The sequence below is a fragment of the Ahaetulla prasina genome, chromosome 2 (genome assembly GCF_028640845.1).
Source record: "Ahaetulla prasina isolate Xishuangbanna chromosome 2, ASM2864084v1, whole genome shotgun sequence".
NCBI lineage: Eukaryota > Metazoa > Chordata > Lepidosauria > Squamata > Colubridae > Ahaetulla > Ahaetulla prasina.
Genome location: NC_080540.1, coordinates 75,155,791 through 75,169,967, shown reverse-complemented (window position 1 = coordinate 75,169,967; position 14,177 = coordinate 75,155,791). Strand labels below are relative to the sequence as shown.

Sequence of the window (14,177 nt, the reverse complement as noted above, 5' to 3'; positions counted from 1 at the left end):
AAAGAAAGATGACTCAATAGATCATGAGTTGTCTAGTTCATTTATATATATTAACAAAGGCTTTCTAAATCTTAAGAGTGTTCCTCTGTGAAGGTCATATTTCTCCAGCATGTGTCTAAACACTGCACTGTTTTCAGGAAACCAATTGTTCTAATGAAGTATTCTGTCCCTGTTTATTTATTTATTACTGAATTCCCATGTCAAATCTGCCAAGAGCTACAATACATACATACCATAAGGAACAAAAATAAAGTGCTCCTTTTTCAGAAGATGAGAGCTATTCTGAAGAAGACCTGAGCTGGTAGATACTAATATATTAGTATGCATGGGATGCTTAAAAATATTTTCATATCCCTGTGGGTTAAGCCTGAAACTTATTTTTTTCCAATATGAAGTAGATACAATTCCTTTCATGTAGATCAAAGATACATTCATGGCTGCCAATGGAAGTTTTCCATCGTAACAATTCAGGAATTGTTCAACCATGTCAAAAGAAAATTTTCCACCTAAGTCCTCTTTTTAATCATGTTTGTATTTTAGATTGTTTCTTTAGGGAATATTAGTTACTGTTGTGGAGGAAATTCACACTGCAGTCTTCAGTGTTTAACAAAAATCTTTTTATTTTTTTAGATTAGATACCATAGAATGCATGTCCAACCATTGTTGTGCCATTTTGGGTGGAATTCCATTTATCTATCTATCTATCTATCTATCTATCTATCTATCTATCTATCTATCTATCTATGTCTGTCTATCCATCCATCCATCCATCCATCCATTTTAAAAGGAAAGATTAAAAACTAATACAAGCTAATATAAACTAAGACAAAGAAAAGAAAAAGTAAGAAATCAAAGAGAAATTGCAGGTAAGGGGAAAAAGTAAAAATAAAATTGAAGAGAAAGATACAAGGAAATAGCTTCCAATCTACTTCACACCAAATAAAATACTACTATAAATTTACCTCTTACTCAATGGTTATAACATAACTCCTTTCTATAATTTATACTCTAATCATCAAAACCGTAAACCATAAGTTAGTTTCTTGCTGTTTCACACAAATAGTCTGTAAGGAGTTTCCAGTTAGCAATACATGTAGATGTCTTTGCTCTGATCAAAAATATCAGTTTTGGCAGTTCAGCAAGTTTCATCATTTTCACCAACCATTCCTCCATCGTGGGTAATGTTGAATCGTTCCATTTTTATGCATACAATAATTTTGTTGCAGTTAACATTTAAAAACCCCAAAGTTTTATGACTTTTTTCCCAACCTTTGGCCATCAATCCTAAAAACAAAATATCTGGTTTTTTATATTAATCTTTAAAATCCTTTGAATCAGTGTGTATATCTGAATCCAGAATTTTTTTAAATTGTTTTACACTCAGGGTGACATATATCAACAACACATCACTTCATAAAAATTATCTTTAAGATTATAACATAATGTAAATTACAATCCTTTCAACCATATATTATCCCATTGTTCCATCTTCATTTTATAACCAACATTTTAATCCACTTTTTTTACTTGTTCTTCTATTTCAAATTTCAGTAAACATCTTTTAGGTAAAGGTTCCCCTCACACATATGTGCTAGTCGTTTCTGATGTCTATACATTTTAGCAATTACATGACTGTAGATATTTGTGCATATTTCCATTTCAAACCCAGTTTTACAAGGCTCGAAACCAGAAACTGTTTTATCTACTTTAAATCTTTCTAATAACTTTAAATAAAAGAACAATTGACAACTATGTTCCTCTGCTAACAGTTCTCTTGATTTTATTTGGCATTCTACTGGACAAATTCTAATATCTCACAATAAGTTATTTGTTTTTGCTTATTATTTCTTACTTATAAAATGCTTTTTGTATTGAAAGCCGCAAAAGTGACTTGGGCACAACTTGGGTCTATTCCATATTCTCAATATGGCGTGCCTAACATAATGATTTTTAAAATCCATATTAACCTTGACCTTGTTGTACCACAAAGATCCATGCCACCCAAATCTCAGGTCATGTCTTCCTGATTCCAAGAGCTTTCTATTTCTCAGCAGTACCTACTCTTTCATCCAAACCAAATATCAACCTGCATAATACAACTTCAAATCAGGTAGATTCAATCCTTTTTTCTTTGCATCTTTTAGAACCTTATATTTAACTCATGTTTTTTTCTTCTGTCATGCAAATTTAAATATATTCTTCTGCCACAGTTTAAATGATGCATCGGTTGTCAAAACAAGTATTGTCCAAAACAAAAACATCATTCTAAGCAAGACTTTCATTTTTGTCACAGAAAATTTCCCCAGAAACTACATTTGTAGTTTCTCACATCTTAACATGTCCTTTTCTAATTTCATTCCATGTTCTTCTCTGTCTTAAAAACCATTTTATTTATTCTGTTTGAGCTTTTGTTCTCATATTTTTGTTAATATTGTCTTCTGTTTATTAATCTTGAAACCTGCTAATGTACCAAATTCTTTTAATCTACCAATTATTATTTTAATTCTGTTCAAAGGATTTTCCACCAAGTTATCTGCAAAAGCCCTTAACTTATAACTTGCTTTTTAAATCTTTACTTCCACAGTCCTCTCATTTTGTCCTATGTTTCTATTCAGTATTTTCAAGGACCAAAATAAACAAGAGAGGTGGACATCCCTGTTGTATTCCTTTATGTATCTAACAGGGTTTTGTTAGAGCTTCAAATAAATCAGAGACTTGCTTGAGAAAATTTCCAGTAGTGGGCAATCAAAATGAACTCCACCATTGACGTTTGCTCTAAAGCAGAAAAATTTGTGTGAACCAAATATGGTATCTGGGATTAGATTGAAAATTGGAGATACCATAACCAAGATACAGAGTTTGACAAATAGCATTTTTTACACTTCAAGCATGGAGTACATCAAAATTTGAATTTATTATCATGCCAGTCTTGGATAAACATCCTTAGGACATCAGTCTTGGATAAACATCCTTAGGTGATCAGAAGGATTAATGCCATAAAGGACACTTTTGTATTGTGTATTAATTTTGATGACAGTATTACATTAATTATTAAATGGGGTTTAATTAAATTTAACACCTCATTTTTTTCTCAGTAGAGATGAAGTAAATCCTTGAACTCCCTAAACCTTAATATAATTATTTATTAGATTTATATCCTGCCTTTATTTTTGATTGACTCAAGGCAGCCTAAATACTTAATGCTCCCATATACTGTTTTCTCCACAACAATAACCTTGTGAGGTAGCTCGGGCTGAGGTAGAGCATCTGATCTAAAGCTACCCATCTGGCTTTCATATCTAAAGGAAAACTAGAAATCAGAGCCTCCGTTTCCAGCAGATAGCCCTGGATTAACCATTGAGCAAAATAAGCATGTCCTTAGAGGACACCAAGGGAAGTGGGTGCCACAATATTTTTCCCCCTAATTCTAGGTTAGAAAGGGGGGGAAGAAGAGAGGAGTGGGGGAAGAGAAGGGGAAGTAGGAAAGAGAAGGAGAGAAAGAACGAAGAAAGTAGGAAGAGATAGAGGAAGGAAGAGAAGGGGAGGAGAAAAAGAAAAGTTGTGGTAAAATAAAGAAGGGTAAATGGTAAAAGAGCAGTCCTGAACAATTAAAAATAAAAATGAAAGTTAAAAGATAAGACGAATGAAAAATGATGGAAAGAAGACTACATTTAAATATGTTTATGAGAAACAAAAATAAAAACTTTTCTGGAAAAAAAATTCCCCCCTAATTCTTTTATCACCACACTTTACTTTAGTCTTTTATCCCCTTTTGCTTGATTGGACTTGGAATGGAATCTGCATTATTGTAAAAAAATCATTTTTATAGTGTCTACATTAAGTAGGTAGCAGTATTTACTCAACATTAGTTTGCCTAAAACTTACTTAGCCTCAAATCCAATTAGCAATTAGGTGATTACTAATTAGGTCAAAAACATCATACTATAAACTAGATTTGAAAGTTGAAAAACAAAAGTATTGCTGCCAAAAAAGCTATCTGGCTGTGTCTAATTAGTGATCAACAATGAAACACAATAAAAGAATTTTACATTTATAGTGTCTGAATAGAATTCTCTTTCATTTCCTTCCTTGTTCAGTTGTTTCATCTGCTGTATTTGCTTCATAGTCATCACATTTTCCTCCTGCTCCTCCTTTGCTGTTCCTGTTGAAAGGAGGAACAGGAATGTGCATCTCTATGAGTAAGAGGGAATAGTTGGTAGGTACAAAGGTAGAATCAATTAAGTTTATGAATTGTGTGCTTTATTTTTGTAGGCAAATAAATTTTAATTAATAATATTTATTAAAATATTTTCTCTTCCTTCTTTCCTTCCTTTACAGGATATGTCTTAAATTTGTGGTTGTAAATTTGGTATGAATACATAGGACAATAATTGCACCTATCTTCTTTTAGATATATGTCATATTCTGTTCTTCATTTTTAAGAAAAGTTTTTTGTAAATATATTTGCCACTTTTGTAATCACAATTTGGGGGAATTTAGAGCATCTTGATATTCACATATCTGGCTGAAAATTATATCATTTTCGATAGCTACTGGTCCCCCGGAATGATTATCCTTAGGTTTGTGCTTATAGATCCAGTGAGAATCCTGAGTGTAAGAATCATGAATTCATAGGAAGTGATCCCAGAAATGTTTTTATTTTATATAAGAATTAAATAAATAAAATGATGGGACAAGGTTTGAGGTTTTGCTATTTATATTAATTTTATAAATATGAGCACAGTGGTTAGAGTGCAGTACTGCAGGCTACTTCTGCTGCCTGCCAGCTGCCTGAAATTTGGCAGTTCAAATCTCACCAGGCTCAAGGTTGAGTCAGTCTTCCATCCTTCCGAAGTGAGTAAAATGAGGACCCAGATTGTTGGGGGCAAAAGGCTGACTCTGTAATCCACTTAGAGAGGGCTGTAAATCACTGTAGAGTGGTATATAAGTCTAAGTCCTATAGCTATTATATTACTAATAGCTATTGCTATTATTTAGTATATTAAACATCTCACCGAGGCAACTCTGGGCATCTTACAGTCATACAATTAAAATAACATATGAAACAATAAATAAAAACAATAAATAAGAACCATACATTTAAAATTCAGTTAATCAAGATCGAAAGGAAAGGAGGAAGGTGCACATGGAGAGGAGGTGGGGTCTAACCAACCGATTAACCACCTCCAAGGTGCCACTCTCCTATTGAGGCTGCAGGGCAGTTGGCAGAGAGAGGTCTTCAGGCCCTTTTGTAAGGCCAGAAGGGAGGGTATAGAACTCAGTTGGGGAGCAGGGATTGGACATTCCAGAGGGCAGACACCATGGCAGAAAAGACTCTTCTCTCCATTTCAGAAGGTAATCTAGGTGAGATGGGTGGCAGACAAGTCAAATAAATAAAGAACCATAGGACATAGCTGGAATTCCTTAAATGATGGGGTCAGCAGCACACCTCTTCTGCCAGCATGGGTGGGGCGAGCTCATCCAATTAAAATAAGCTGGTTTCTCAGATAACCTGGACCCATGCCCTGGATGGCTTTATAGGTGACAACCAATATGTTGAATTGGACACAGAAGCAAACTAGCAGCCAATGTACAGTAGCTTGCGGAACACCAATGTAACATTGCCCCATGTTCTTATAGTGGAGACTGAAGACATATTAGGGACCCTTTGGTGTAATGGATTATTACGTTTTTTTATCTTAATGATTGGGGAATTTAAACTACCTTCAGAGAAAAGGGTGAATGATTGCTGTAGACACTGAATGATGATTTATTTATTGTCTCCATTTGGTGTTAACTTTCTCTTTTAATTTCAAATAAAGGTATGGACACCATGAGTGAGACAAGTTCTATCAGCCTCGAAGCCACAACTGACATCAGTGAGACTTCAGTGGCTACCTCCATCTTATCTCCTTTTGCATCTGGCCACAGTCGAGATGAGACAGACAATCGGAGTGAGCATAGCTACAGTGAATCGGGGGGCAGTGGTTCCTCCTTTGAAGAATTGGACATGGAAGGCAATGGTGATGGAATGGCAGGTCTGTCATGTGACCTTGGTTCTGCAGAAGACCGCGACACCGCCCAAGTCAAGTGGACCAAGGAGCCTATTGCCCCAGAAGAAAAAAGGGGTGAAGAATAAAGTTATCTGCTTACCTACATTTTAGGGACTGAAAAGAGAAACTGATAATAGTTCTTCATTCTTTTCCGTCCAGCCAAAAAAAATTGGTTACTGATCCATGTTGAGAGCTTGCTACATTTTGTCTGCAAACAAATATTTGGAGAGTTATATAAAAGAGAGGAAATTATATTCAGTAGAACAATGAATATAATCATATTTTATAGCCAGACTTAAGGAGGTGTGCTGCAATAGGAAATTAAAAGTGAGATGGGATGCAGTGGTAGTGGTGGTGAGTTCTGTTTGAACCAGCAAATTCAAGATTTTACATAGACTACCTCTAGTCTTAGAATCTTTTAAATTCTTCCTGCATCCTATCTTGTTTGACCCCCAATTGGCTGCTTTTCTGTAACATCCACGCTCTATTTGGTGCTACATCTATTAAGACCAAAGAACTGTAGCACTTATTATTGAAAGAGAATAGTGCAGACTTTCTTACATGTTTTTATCGTAAGTGCAGCATATGAATTCTTATTATAATACAGTAGCGCCCCTGGAAAGGTAATGGATTATGTGCAGGTTAGTGTAATCCCAAGTAATCTCATGTTTTTGCTCCATTTCCTTCTGTTATTGGTGCCATTTCTCTCTCTTTTTGGTTTCCATTATATAAATAATGTTACATTTAATACAGTTCTTGATAGTTACATTTAATATCTTTGGGAACCAAATTCCTTTTCTAGTTTCTTATGTGAAAGTGTCCATCAGAAAGAAAAATCCATCACTGTTAGTATTAATGGAACCCTTTTTCTGCAGTCTCAGGAAGGAGGCTGTTGAGAATGAGGAATTGCAAAGTAAGCCAGTGACCAGCTGCCTGTGCCATTACTTCACGACTGTGATGAGGTAGTAACTAAATGTAGGAAAAGATCAATCTGCTCAGTGCTGTTCAAAAGACTCAGGTACTATAGTAACCATAGAGAATTTGAGCCAGTGTGTGAACCACAGCTGAAAGTTATTATATATTACGGCTTGGTGAAGTTGAGTTCTTCCAACGTGATTCCAAAGCACCTCTTACATTAGGATGAAATGACAGTGTTTATCATTTTGTACTGGCAATAGTTTTGAAGGCTTGGTCAGAACAAAGCGGTCTCTATAAAGATGGTATTCTGAAGTATTGAACCAAATCTGTCACTCCTAAATCTCTAGTAAAGTTCTTCTACTAAGGAATCAATAGCTGAGAAATGTGGCAATAGTTGGAATTCTCACAGTTTCATTATTGTAGCTTGAGGAAGCATTGAGACAGCAGGTTGAAGAAAATATTAATATATGTATATTAGAGATAAAGTATTGAAATATTTTGCTCCTCTTCAGCACTTCTTGGTTCTCTTGCTTGCATCCTCTTACTAGAGATTGATGGCCCGCTCTCTTTCTTAATGGGTTTAGGTAGAGTAGAGGAGTTCAAAATTCAGTAGGTAGAGGAGTTCAAAATTTAGCCACCTTCAGACCTGCCTTGCTCTCAGCATTGACTTAGCCTGGGAGGGTAATTAAGGAAATGCAGTGTTAGAATAGTGATTTTGAGTTTTGTGGTCCATAAGGCCATTTAGTTCCTGCTCTCCAAGCAATCACAATTGATTCCTTCCTTTATGCTCTGTTGTTGCCTCTAAAGTCTCAATTCCCAGTTTAACTTTTTATTTCCTGATGCTTAAATCTATATTCATATGCTCCGAATTCTGATTTAATGTAACAAACCAAATCAGTACTGTGCATCAGAAGATTGGAATGTAACATGGAATTATTTGAATGAAAATCTTCCAACTGCCTCATTTTAGTTTCATTTGTGCAGGTCTCCTATGCATCCCCATTTCCTCAGACATGCTTGAATGTCTAGAGCTTATATGCTTGTTCATATCTGTAGCTGTAGCTAGACTTTTGTGCTCCTAATTAAGGCTAAATTGGATATTAGACAGCACCATTTATGCCATTGCTGTGTTTTCCTGTGTATCTTATAAACACTATCAAACAACAGGGATACACTGAAATGAGGAGGAGGCATATAGTTATTAGTGTGCTATGTCGATCCCTAGAGTTTATTTGACAAGATAATTTTCCTTCCTCCCTTCCTTCCTTCCTTCCTTCCTTCCTTCCTTCCTTCCTTCCATCCATCCATCCATCCATCCATCCATCCTTCCATATATCAGTATCTGAGTATTTTACTGGATGTTTCATTTTGGTTTGTGCAAACATTGTGTTTCCAGCATCTTCTTTTACTCCTCTGGACCATGCCAATCTGGACATTCTAGAGTTGGTTCAGCAACTTTATGGTTGTAAATCTTCAGGGCATGCTCAAACTACTTCTTATTCTAGAAAATTTACTCCCAAAAAGATCACTTCCTACCTCTGGGAGTTTTCCTACTTCCAGGAAAACTGCTGGACCACTCTTGAAGCTTCCAAATCTGTGTGGTTTGGAGAAAAGATAGGACCTTTCCTCCAGCATCCTGTCTTTGGAACAATTTGCACATTCCTACTTTTGTTGTGAAGTGTATGTGTTTATCTCGCATATTTGTGGATAAACAGTACACATCCTCATATGTGTTTCCATGTATGAATATGCATACTCATACATGTTTATAATCTGCAAGTGTGAGGGGCGTGTGTGCATGTGTTTACAGTAATGCCGTATAAATTCACTATTCTGCACGTGCCAATACACATACCTTCTTTTCTTTGAGCACACATTAATGTGCTGTTTATTTGTTAACAATGTTTTATGGATATAGACAAGATGTTCAAGAAAGATACATACAATAATTAAACCTTGTTTCTGATTGTAGAGGCTGTTTTGTACACCTGGAAACTAGCCTGTTGGAAAGAAAAACAACTAATTATCTGGACAACTTCAATAGCAGAGGAATTTCTAAATTAGGAAACTGTTTCTCTGATTTTCCAGCTTTTCACCAACAGGAAATACAGTACGGCTAGAATAAAATCTTCAAACAGTAAATCCCTCATGTAACTTCTAAAATACCCTGTGTTAATGAATCAAAATGTTTTCTTTGCTTACCTGAATCATTTAGAGGCTCAGGTACAAATGTTTTCATGGGACAGTTTTCTTTACGTTAAAAGAAAACATATAGTAGCATAGTAGCCCATTCTTCTTTTCTCTAATGCTAAGCTTTGGAAAAGGTTTTGTCTTGCCCTGGAAATTAACAAGCCATATGAAGTCATTTGGACTGTTTGAAGACATTGTGAAACATGAGGGAAAGGTAGAAAGTCACTGGGCATGCCATGTGATGGGATGAGGAACTGGGGATGAATTACTGTGAGAAATTATCCTCATTCTGAGGATGGCAGAGTGGAAGCAGTTCCGCATTCATTCAGTGTTGGTTGGATCTTCTGATTTAACAAGACAAACAACACAAAAGTTCTGGTTGCTTTAATACTGTCAGAGAATAACAACTTCTTAATCAATCAGATGGATAAATTTGGCACATTATTTGCTTGCCATGACTGGGACCGAGAGCAGGGTAAACTGGCCAGTTACTGCTTCTAGTCATAATCAACTTTATTTGGAGGTGGCCCTCGAAGTTTTGCTTTCAATAAAGACTTGTGGTTTCTTGAGATAGATACTGAACCTAACGTTTTTCTGGGTTTCTCTTAGCACTCCCTGTTTCAGCCCAGGGGAGTTGAGGGCGAGGCTGCTAAAGTAATGCTGCATGGCAGTGACTGGGTTTTGGTTAGTAATCATTACTGAATGACTTTCAGTAGAATTTCAGGTGCGAGAGTAGAATTATTAAAAATCTTGGTTACCATCCCTTGGGCCAAACTTTAGAGTGATTATTCTAGCGTTCAAGAAGCAAGATCTATCTGGTAACATATTCCAAACTGCTTCAGGAATTATGTTATATGACTGCGTGTTTCCCAGGCTTGCTTGGGGCATTACTGGAGTTAGTTCATTTTAGGCATTTGTCTGGCAGACAGCTTGAAGGTATTCTTCTTATTCTGTGCCACATTTCTCTTTCTCTATTTAACACTTGCTGTCCTTGTGGAGGTACTGTGCTAGTGAGTAATACATCCAAGCATCTCAAAAACAACTAATATTTCATCTCTTGCTGTAAGCAGAACTGTCTCTTATGGCAGAAAAAAAGACTCTGTAATCTACAACTGATACAAAATGCAGTACTTCAAAATGAACATATTTGAAGAAAATGGTGCTGATAGATAAAGAAGTCCTGCTATTATTCTAATTTTATTGTTACCTGTTGAGACATTTCAGAGGTGAAGACATGCAGCTTTTCTGACATCTTCCTTTTCTTTAGCCCAAATATCATCTATGGTGAGCATCTCATTTTCATTATCACCTCTGTGTTCTGAAAGATCAGTAGCCTGCTGATACTTATAGAAGTCTCTCATTAATAAGGTTGAGGTGATGATGATGAGTAAGAATAATCTGGGCATCTAGAAAACAAAAGATGAATGAATGTGGAACAAGATTTTAGATAATACAGAATGCAGCACATTCTTCCTATGGCTTAGCTAGTATCCATGTACTCAAAATTATTAGGAGTATTGAAACGTTTGATTCAAATTAACCACCTTAAAGTTTTGGGGTTACTTCTATTTTCTGCTGTGCTTTATTTTTTTTAAATTCCATTTTTTCCCTCTGTTTCTGTATCCCAACATGTTTTTGGACCTAAATGTCTAGAGAAAACTGTCTTATTCAACAGAAAAATGTAGAGTACTCCCTGCATATCTCTGCTGTTCTCACATAGGACTAATTCATGTACATCTAGCTAGGGTACTGTAACTACAGTTCCATGACAATATATCTCTTGAACCAACTGCTGGCAGGAAGAATGGGTCAAAATTTTTATTTCTCATCCATATATGTTCTTTGCTGAAGCATTATTTCATAGGCACACCAACATTATGCCATATAGCTGTCCAGAGTTCTGAATCCACCCATTAAAATATATAAAGTACCTATTGCTAAGGGAGGTAATGCATTTCATGGGGCTGTAGAACTTGCATGTAAACAGGTGAACTGGAAGAGGTCTTACATCTGGATCTTAACCCTGCAGATTATCCTTCAGCCAGCAATTTGCACTGTAAAGCGATAAGGAATGACAGCTTAGAGCTTGTTAATTATTAAAATACAAGCTGAGCTGTGAGAGAGGTTTGCTTATTAGTTTGGTCCTGAAGTGAAAATTTTTGTTCTGTTATATATTTAATCACTATTTTGGTATAATGTACAAGGCTTAAAATGATCTATGTGCCAGACTGATTAAAACCTAGGTGTTGGGTAAGCAGGGCTGTGTGGGGGTAGAGGGTAAATCCTTGTTAAAATTAAAAGTGGCTCATAAAAACAAGCCATTGTCCTCCGTATATTTTGTGCATGCTCCATACCAGCAAAACAGTGACAGTCTCATGGGATGAGTGAAGTGGAACCTGCCTCACAGTCTGTAAATCCTGTAGTATAAATGATTCTAAAATACACACCCAACCAAGATACCCAGAGTGGGGAGTTGTAGGTTTCTCGTATTTCAAGATTAACATAGAATGGTTTTAGTCTGTTACAAAAGATATCAAAAAGCCTTTGGGAAGCATATTGCCTGGTGGGTGCAGCAGTATCTTGTTCACTTGCAACTGGTATACTATCATCACGGTCATCTAGAGCAGGGGTCTCCAACCTCGGCAACTTTAAGACTTGTGGACTTCAACTCCCAGAGTTCTGGGAGTTGAAGTCCACAAGTCTTAAAGTTGCCGAGGTTGGAGACCTCTGATCTAGAGCTGTGTTTCTGGAACTTTGAGATATGTGGGGCCCAAGAATCCCTCCCACACCCAGACAGGCAACACCTCAAAAGTTTCCAAACTTGAAAAACATCAAGCTAGAGTAATGGGCGAGAATGAGATTTGAGATTTTTGGAGCGAGAGAGAGAAAGACTGAGGGCCTCAGTTTGGGAACAATTATATAAATGGATGAGTCTGCCTTACATAGATGCCTAGGAGTGCTGCTTTCTGTTTTTCTGCAGTGGTGAAGTTGATGGGGAGGGGAGGTGTCAGAGGAGCGTAGTGGAGGTTTGGGTTTAAACTTCCTTAAACATTTTATGTATCTGGCTTCCTCTACCACATGTGCTGAAAACGATGGGAAACTGGCAGTAGTTTTCAATAAATAAAATTAAAAAGAGCTGTCAAAATGAGATTTGGGGACTAATATTGGTTGCTATTCCCCAACATATGCTGTAATCATTCATTTTACCTGCCTTATATTTTTGAATGAGACCACTGATCTAGGAGACCTAGTGTCGCCTGCTTTGGTAGCAGCTCATTTGCCAAAGTCTTAATTTATTGTGTAAGTATAATATACAAATGGATGAAGACTATTGCTTAACACATTGTAAGCCGCCCTGAGTCTTCGGAGAAGGGCGGGATATAAATTCAAATAATAATAATAATAATAATAATAATAATAATAATAATAATAATAATAATAATAATAATAATAATAATAAGTTAAGGCATATAATTAAAAAAACCTAATGGATAATTTTGTGGCATTCCTTCATGAAGAAAATCTGACAGCTGAACGAATGCCTTGCTCCACCTAATTATTGTGGTTATTGACAATTACATTTCCAAGAGAAGCATTGAAATTATAGTCTTAGGCACATTTATTTGGAAGTAAATTTCACTAACCATAGTAAATTATAAGTAGTTTGGGATCCTAAGAGATTTAAAAAGATTAAGTTTTATGTTTTATTTTGGTAGGATTTTGTTTTTCATAATTGCGAAGTATTGTCTGTAGGGATCAAAGAATGATGGCTCTAAGACTGTGATCCTAGCAAAATGGAGTCGTGCTGCAACAATGCACAAAGTGCTCCCTACCATTTAACAATACTTCCTACAATTTAATTTTCCTCTTAATTCTCTGGCACAATGTTTTTTCCAGGCAATACGTCAATTTTTCTAAGGGTTGGTCAATGCAAGAAATTTATGAGCATGTCGTGGTTAAGGTGTAGGTGTTCTGTCCTCCCTCGCCTCCGTCTGAGTGATGGTTTAATTAGCCGGCACTATCAGCTCTGGCAGCAGAATAGCCAGCGTCTGCCAAGAGCCTCTGTTATCTTCCACGACGCTGGTGAGTCACCCAGAAACAAACTTCAGCTCTTAATCAGTGGATTTGCCTGTTACAAAGCACAGCAGCTCTCGCTGCCTTTTATATCCTGTGGGGTATGGCTCCATGACTCAGCATTTCCTGGGCCTGCCCCACCCTTGCTTCTGTTGTTCCCTCCTCTCCTGCCTAGGAAATCTAGGGTTCAACCAAGCCTGATTGCCGTCAGCTGGGTCTGCAGGCGTGGCCTGTGGGGGGGAAGAGTCAGAGGACGGAGGCCTTGTTATCTCCTCCACCTGGCCTGCTTCTGGCTCCTGGAGCTGAGCCAGGGAAGGCGGTGCTCCCAAGGTAAGTCCTGACAGCCTTTCCCCCTCACTGTCCAAGTCACTTTCTGGCAGCAGGCCCGGCCCCAAGTCACTTTCTGGCAGCAGGGCCGGCTCAGGGGGCACAGACATAACAGTAGGGTTGATTCCAGGAAGGCCTAGATTTACTCCATCTTTATCCAGGAAACCTTGCTGAGTGAATTGAGCCTAGTTTGCCTCCCATGTTGTGGCAAAAAATGGGCAGGAAGGGATATTTGAATTCCTAAAGGAAAATCAAGATAAACATCTATTTATTTATTTATTTGTTTATTGTACATAGATACCCAGGTAGGCTGCTGGATGGCATATATCAATAAGGAAAAACATTTTTAAAGAAAAAAAAATGCCAACAGCTACAATGTATAGATGATTAGGAATCTTCAATTCACATATCTTACCAAGCCGATTCCATTATCATCCTTGCCCAACGCCAAAGGGAAGAGCCACAATTTTAATACCTTTCTAAAAGCCAATGGGATCAGGGCCAACCAAATGCCCTGCAATAGAAGAGGAATGCCTTCAGGTGACATTAATTGAAGGAAGAGATTTGAAGCATGTCTCTACTATCTTTAGAGCAGAGGTCTTCAAACATGGCAGC

The 14,177-nt window shown here is 36.9% G+C and overlaps 1 protein-coding gene across 1 annotated transcript in view; it reads left to right on the top strand.

Moving 5' to 3' along the window:
* TEX264 (testis expressed 264, ER-phagy receptor) overlaps positions 1 to 11,478 on the top strand; it is a 183,050-nt gene extending 171,572 nt beyond the window's left edge. Inside the window, exon 7 of the mRNA XM_058168142.1 lies at positions 5,823 to 11,478. Coding sequence (XP_058024125.1) covers positions 5,823 to 6,139 — 317 coding nt within the window. The 3' untranslated portion in view covers positions 6,140 to 11,478. The remainder of the gene's footprint in view (positions 1 to 5,822) is intronic.
* The last annotated feature ends 2,699 nt before the right edge of the window (positions 11,479 to 14,177 follow it).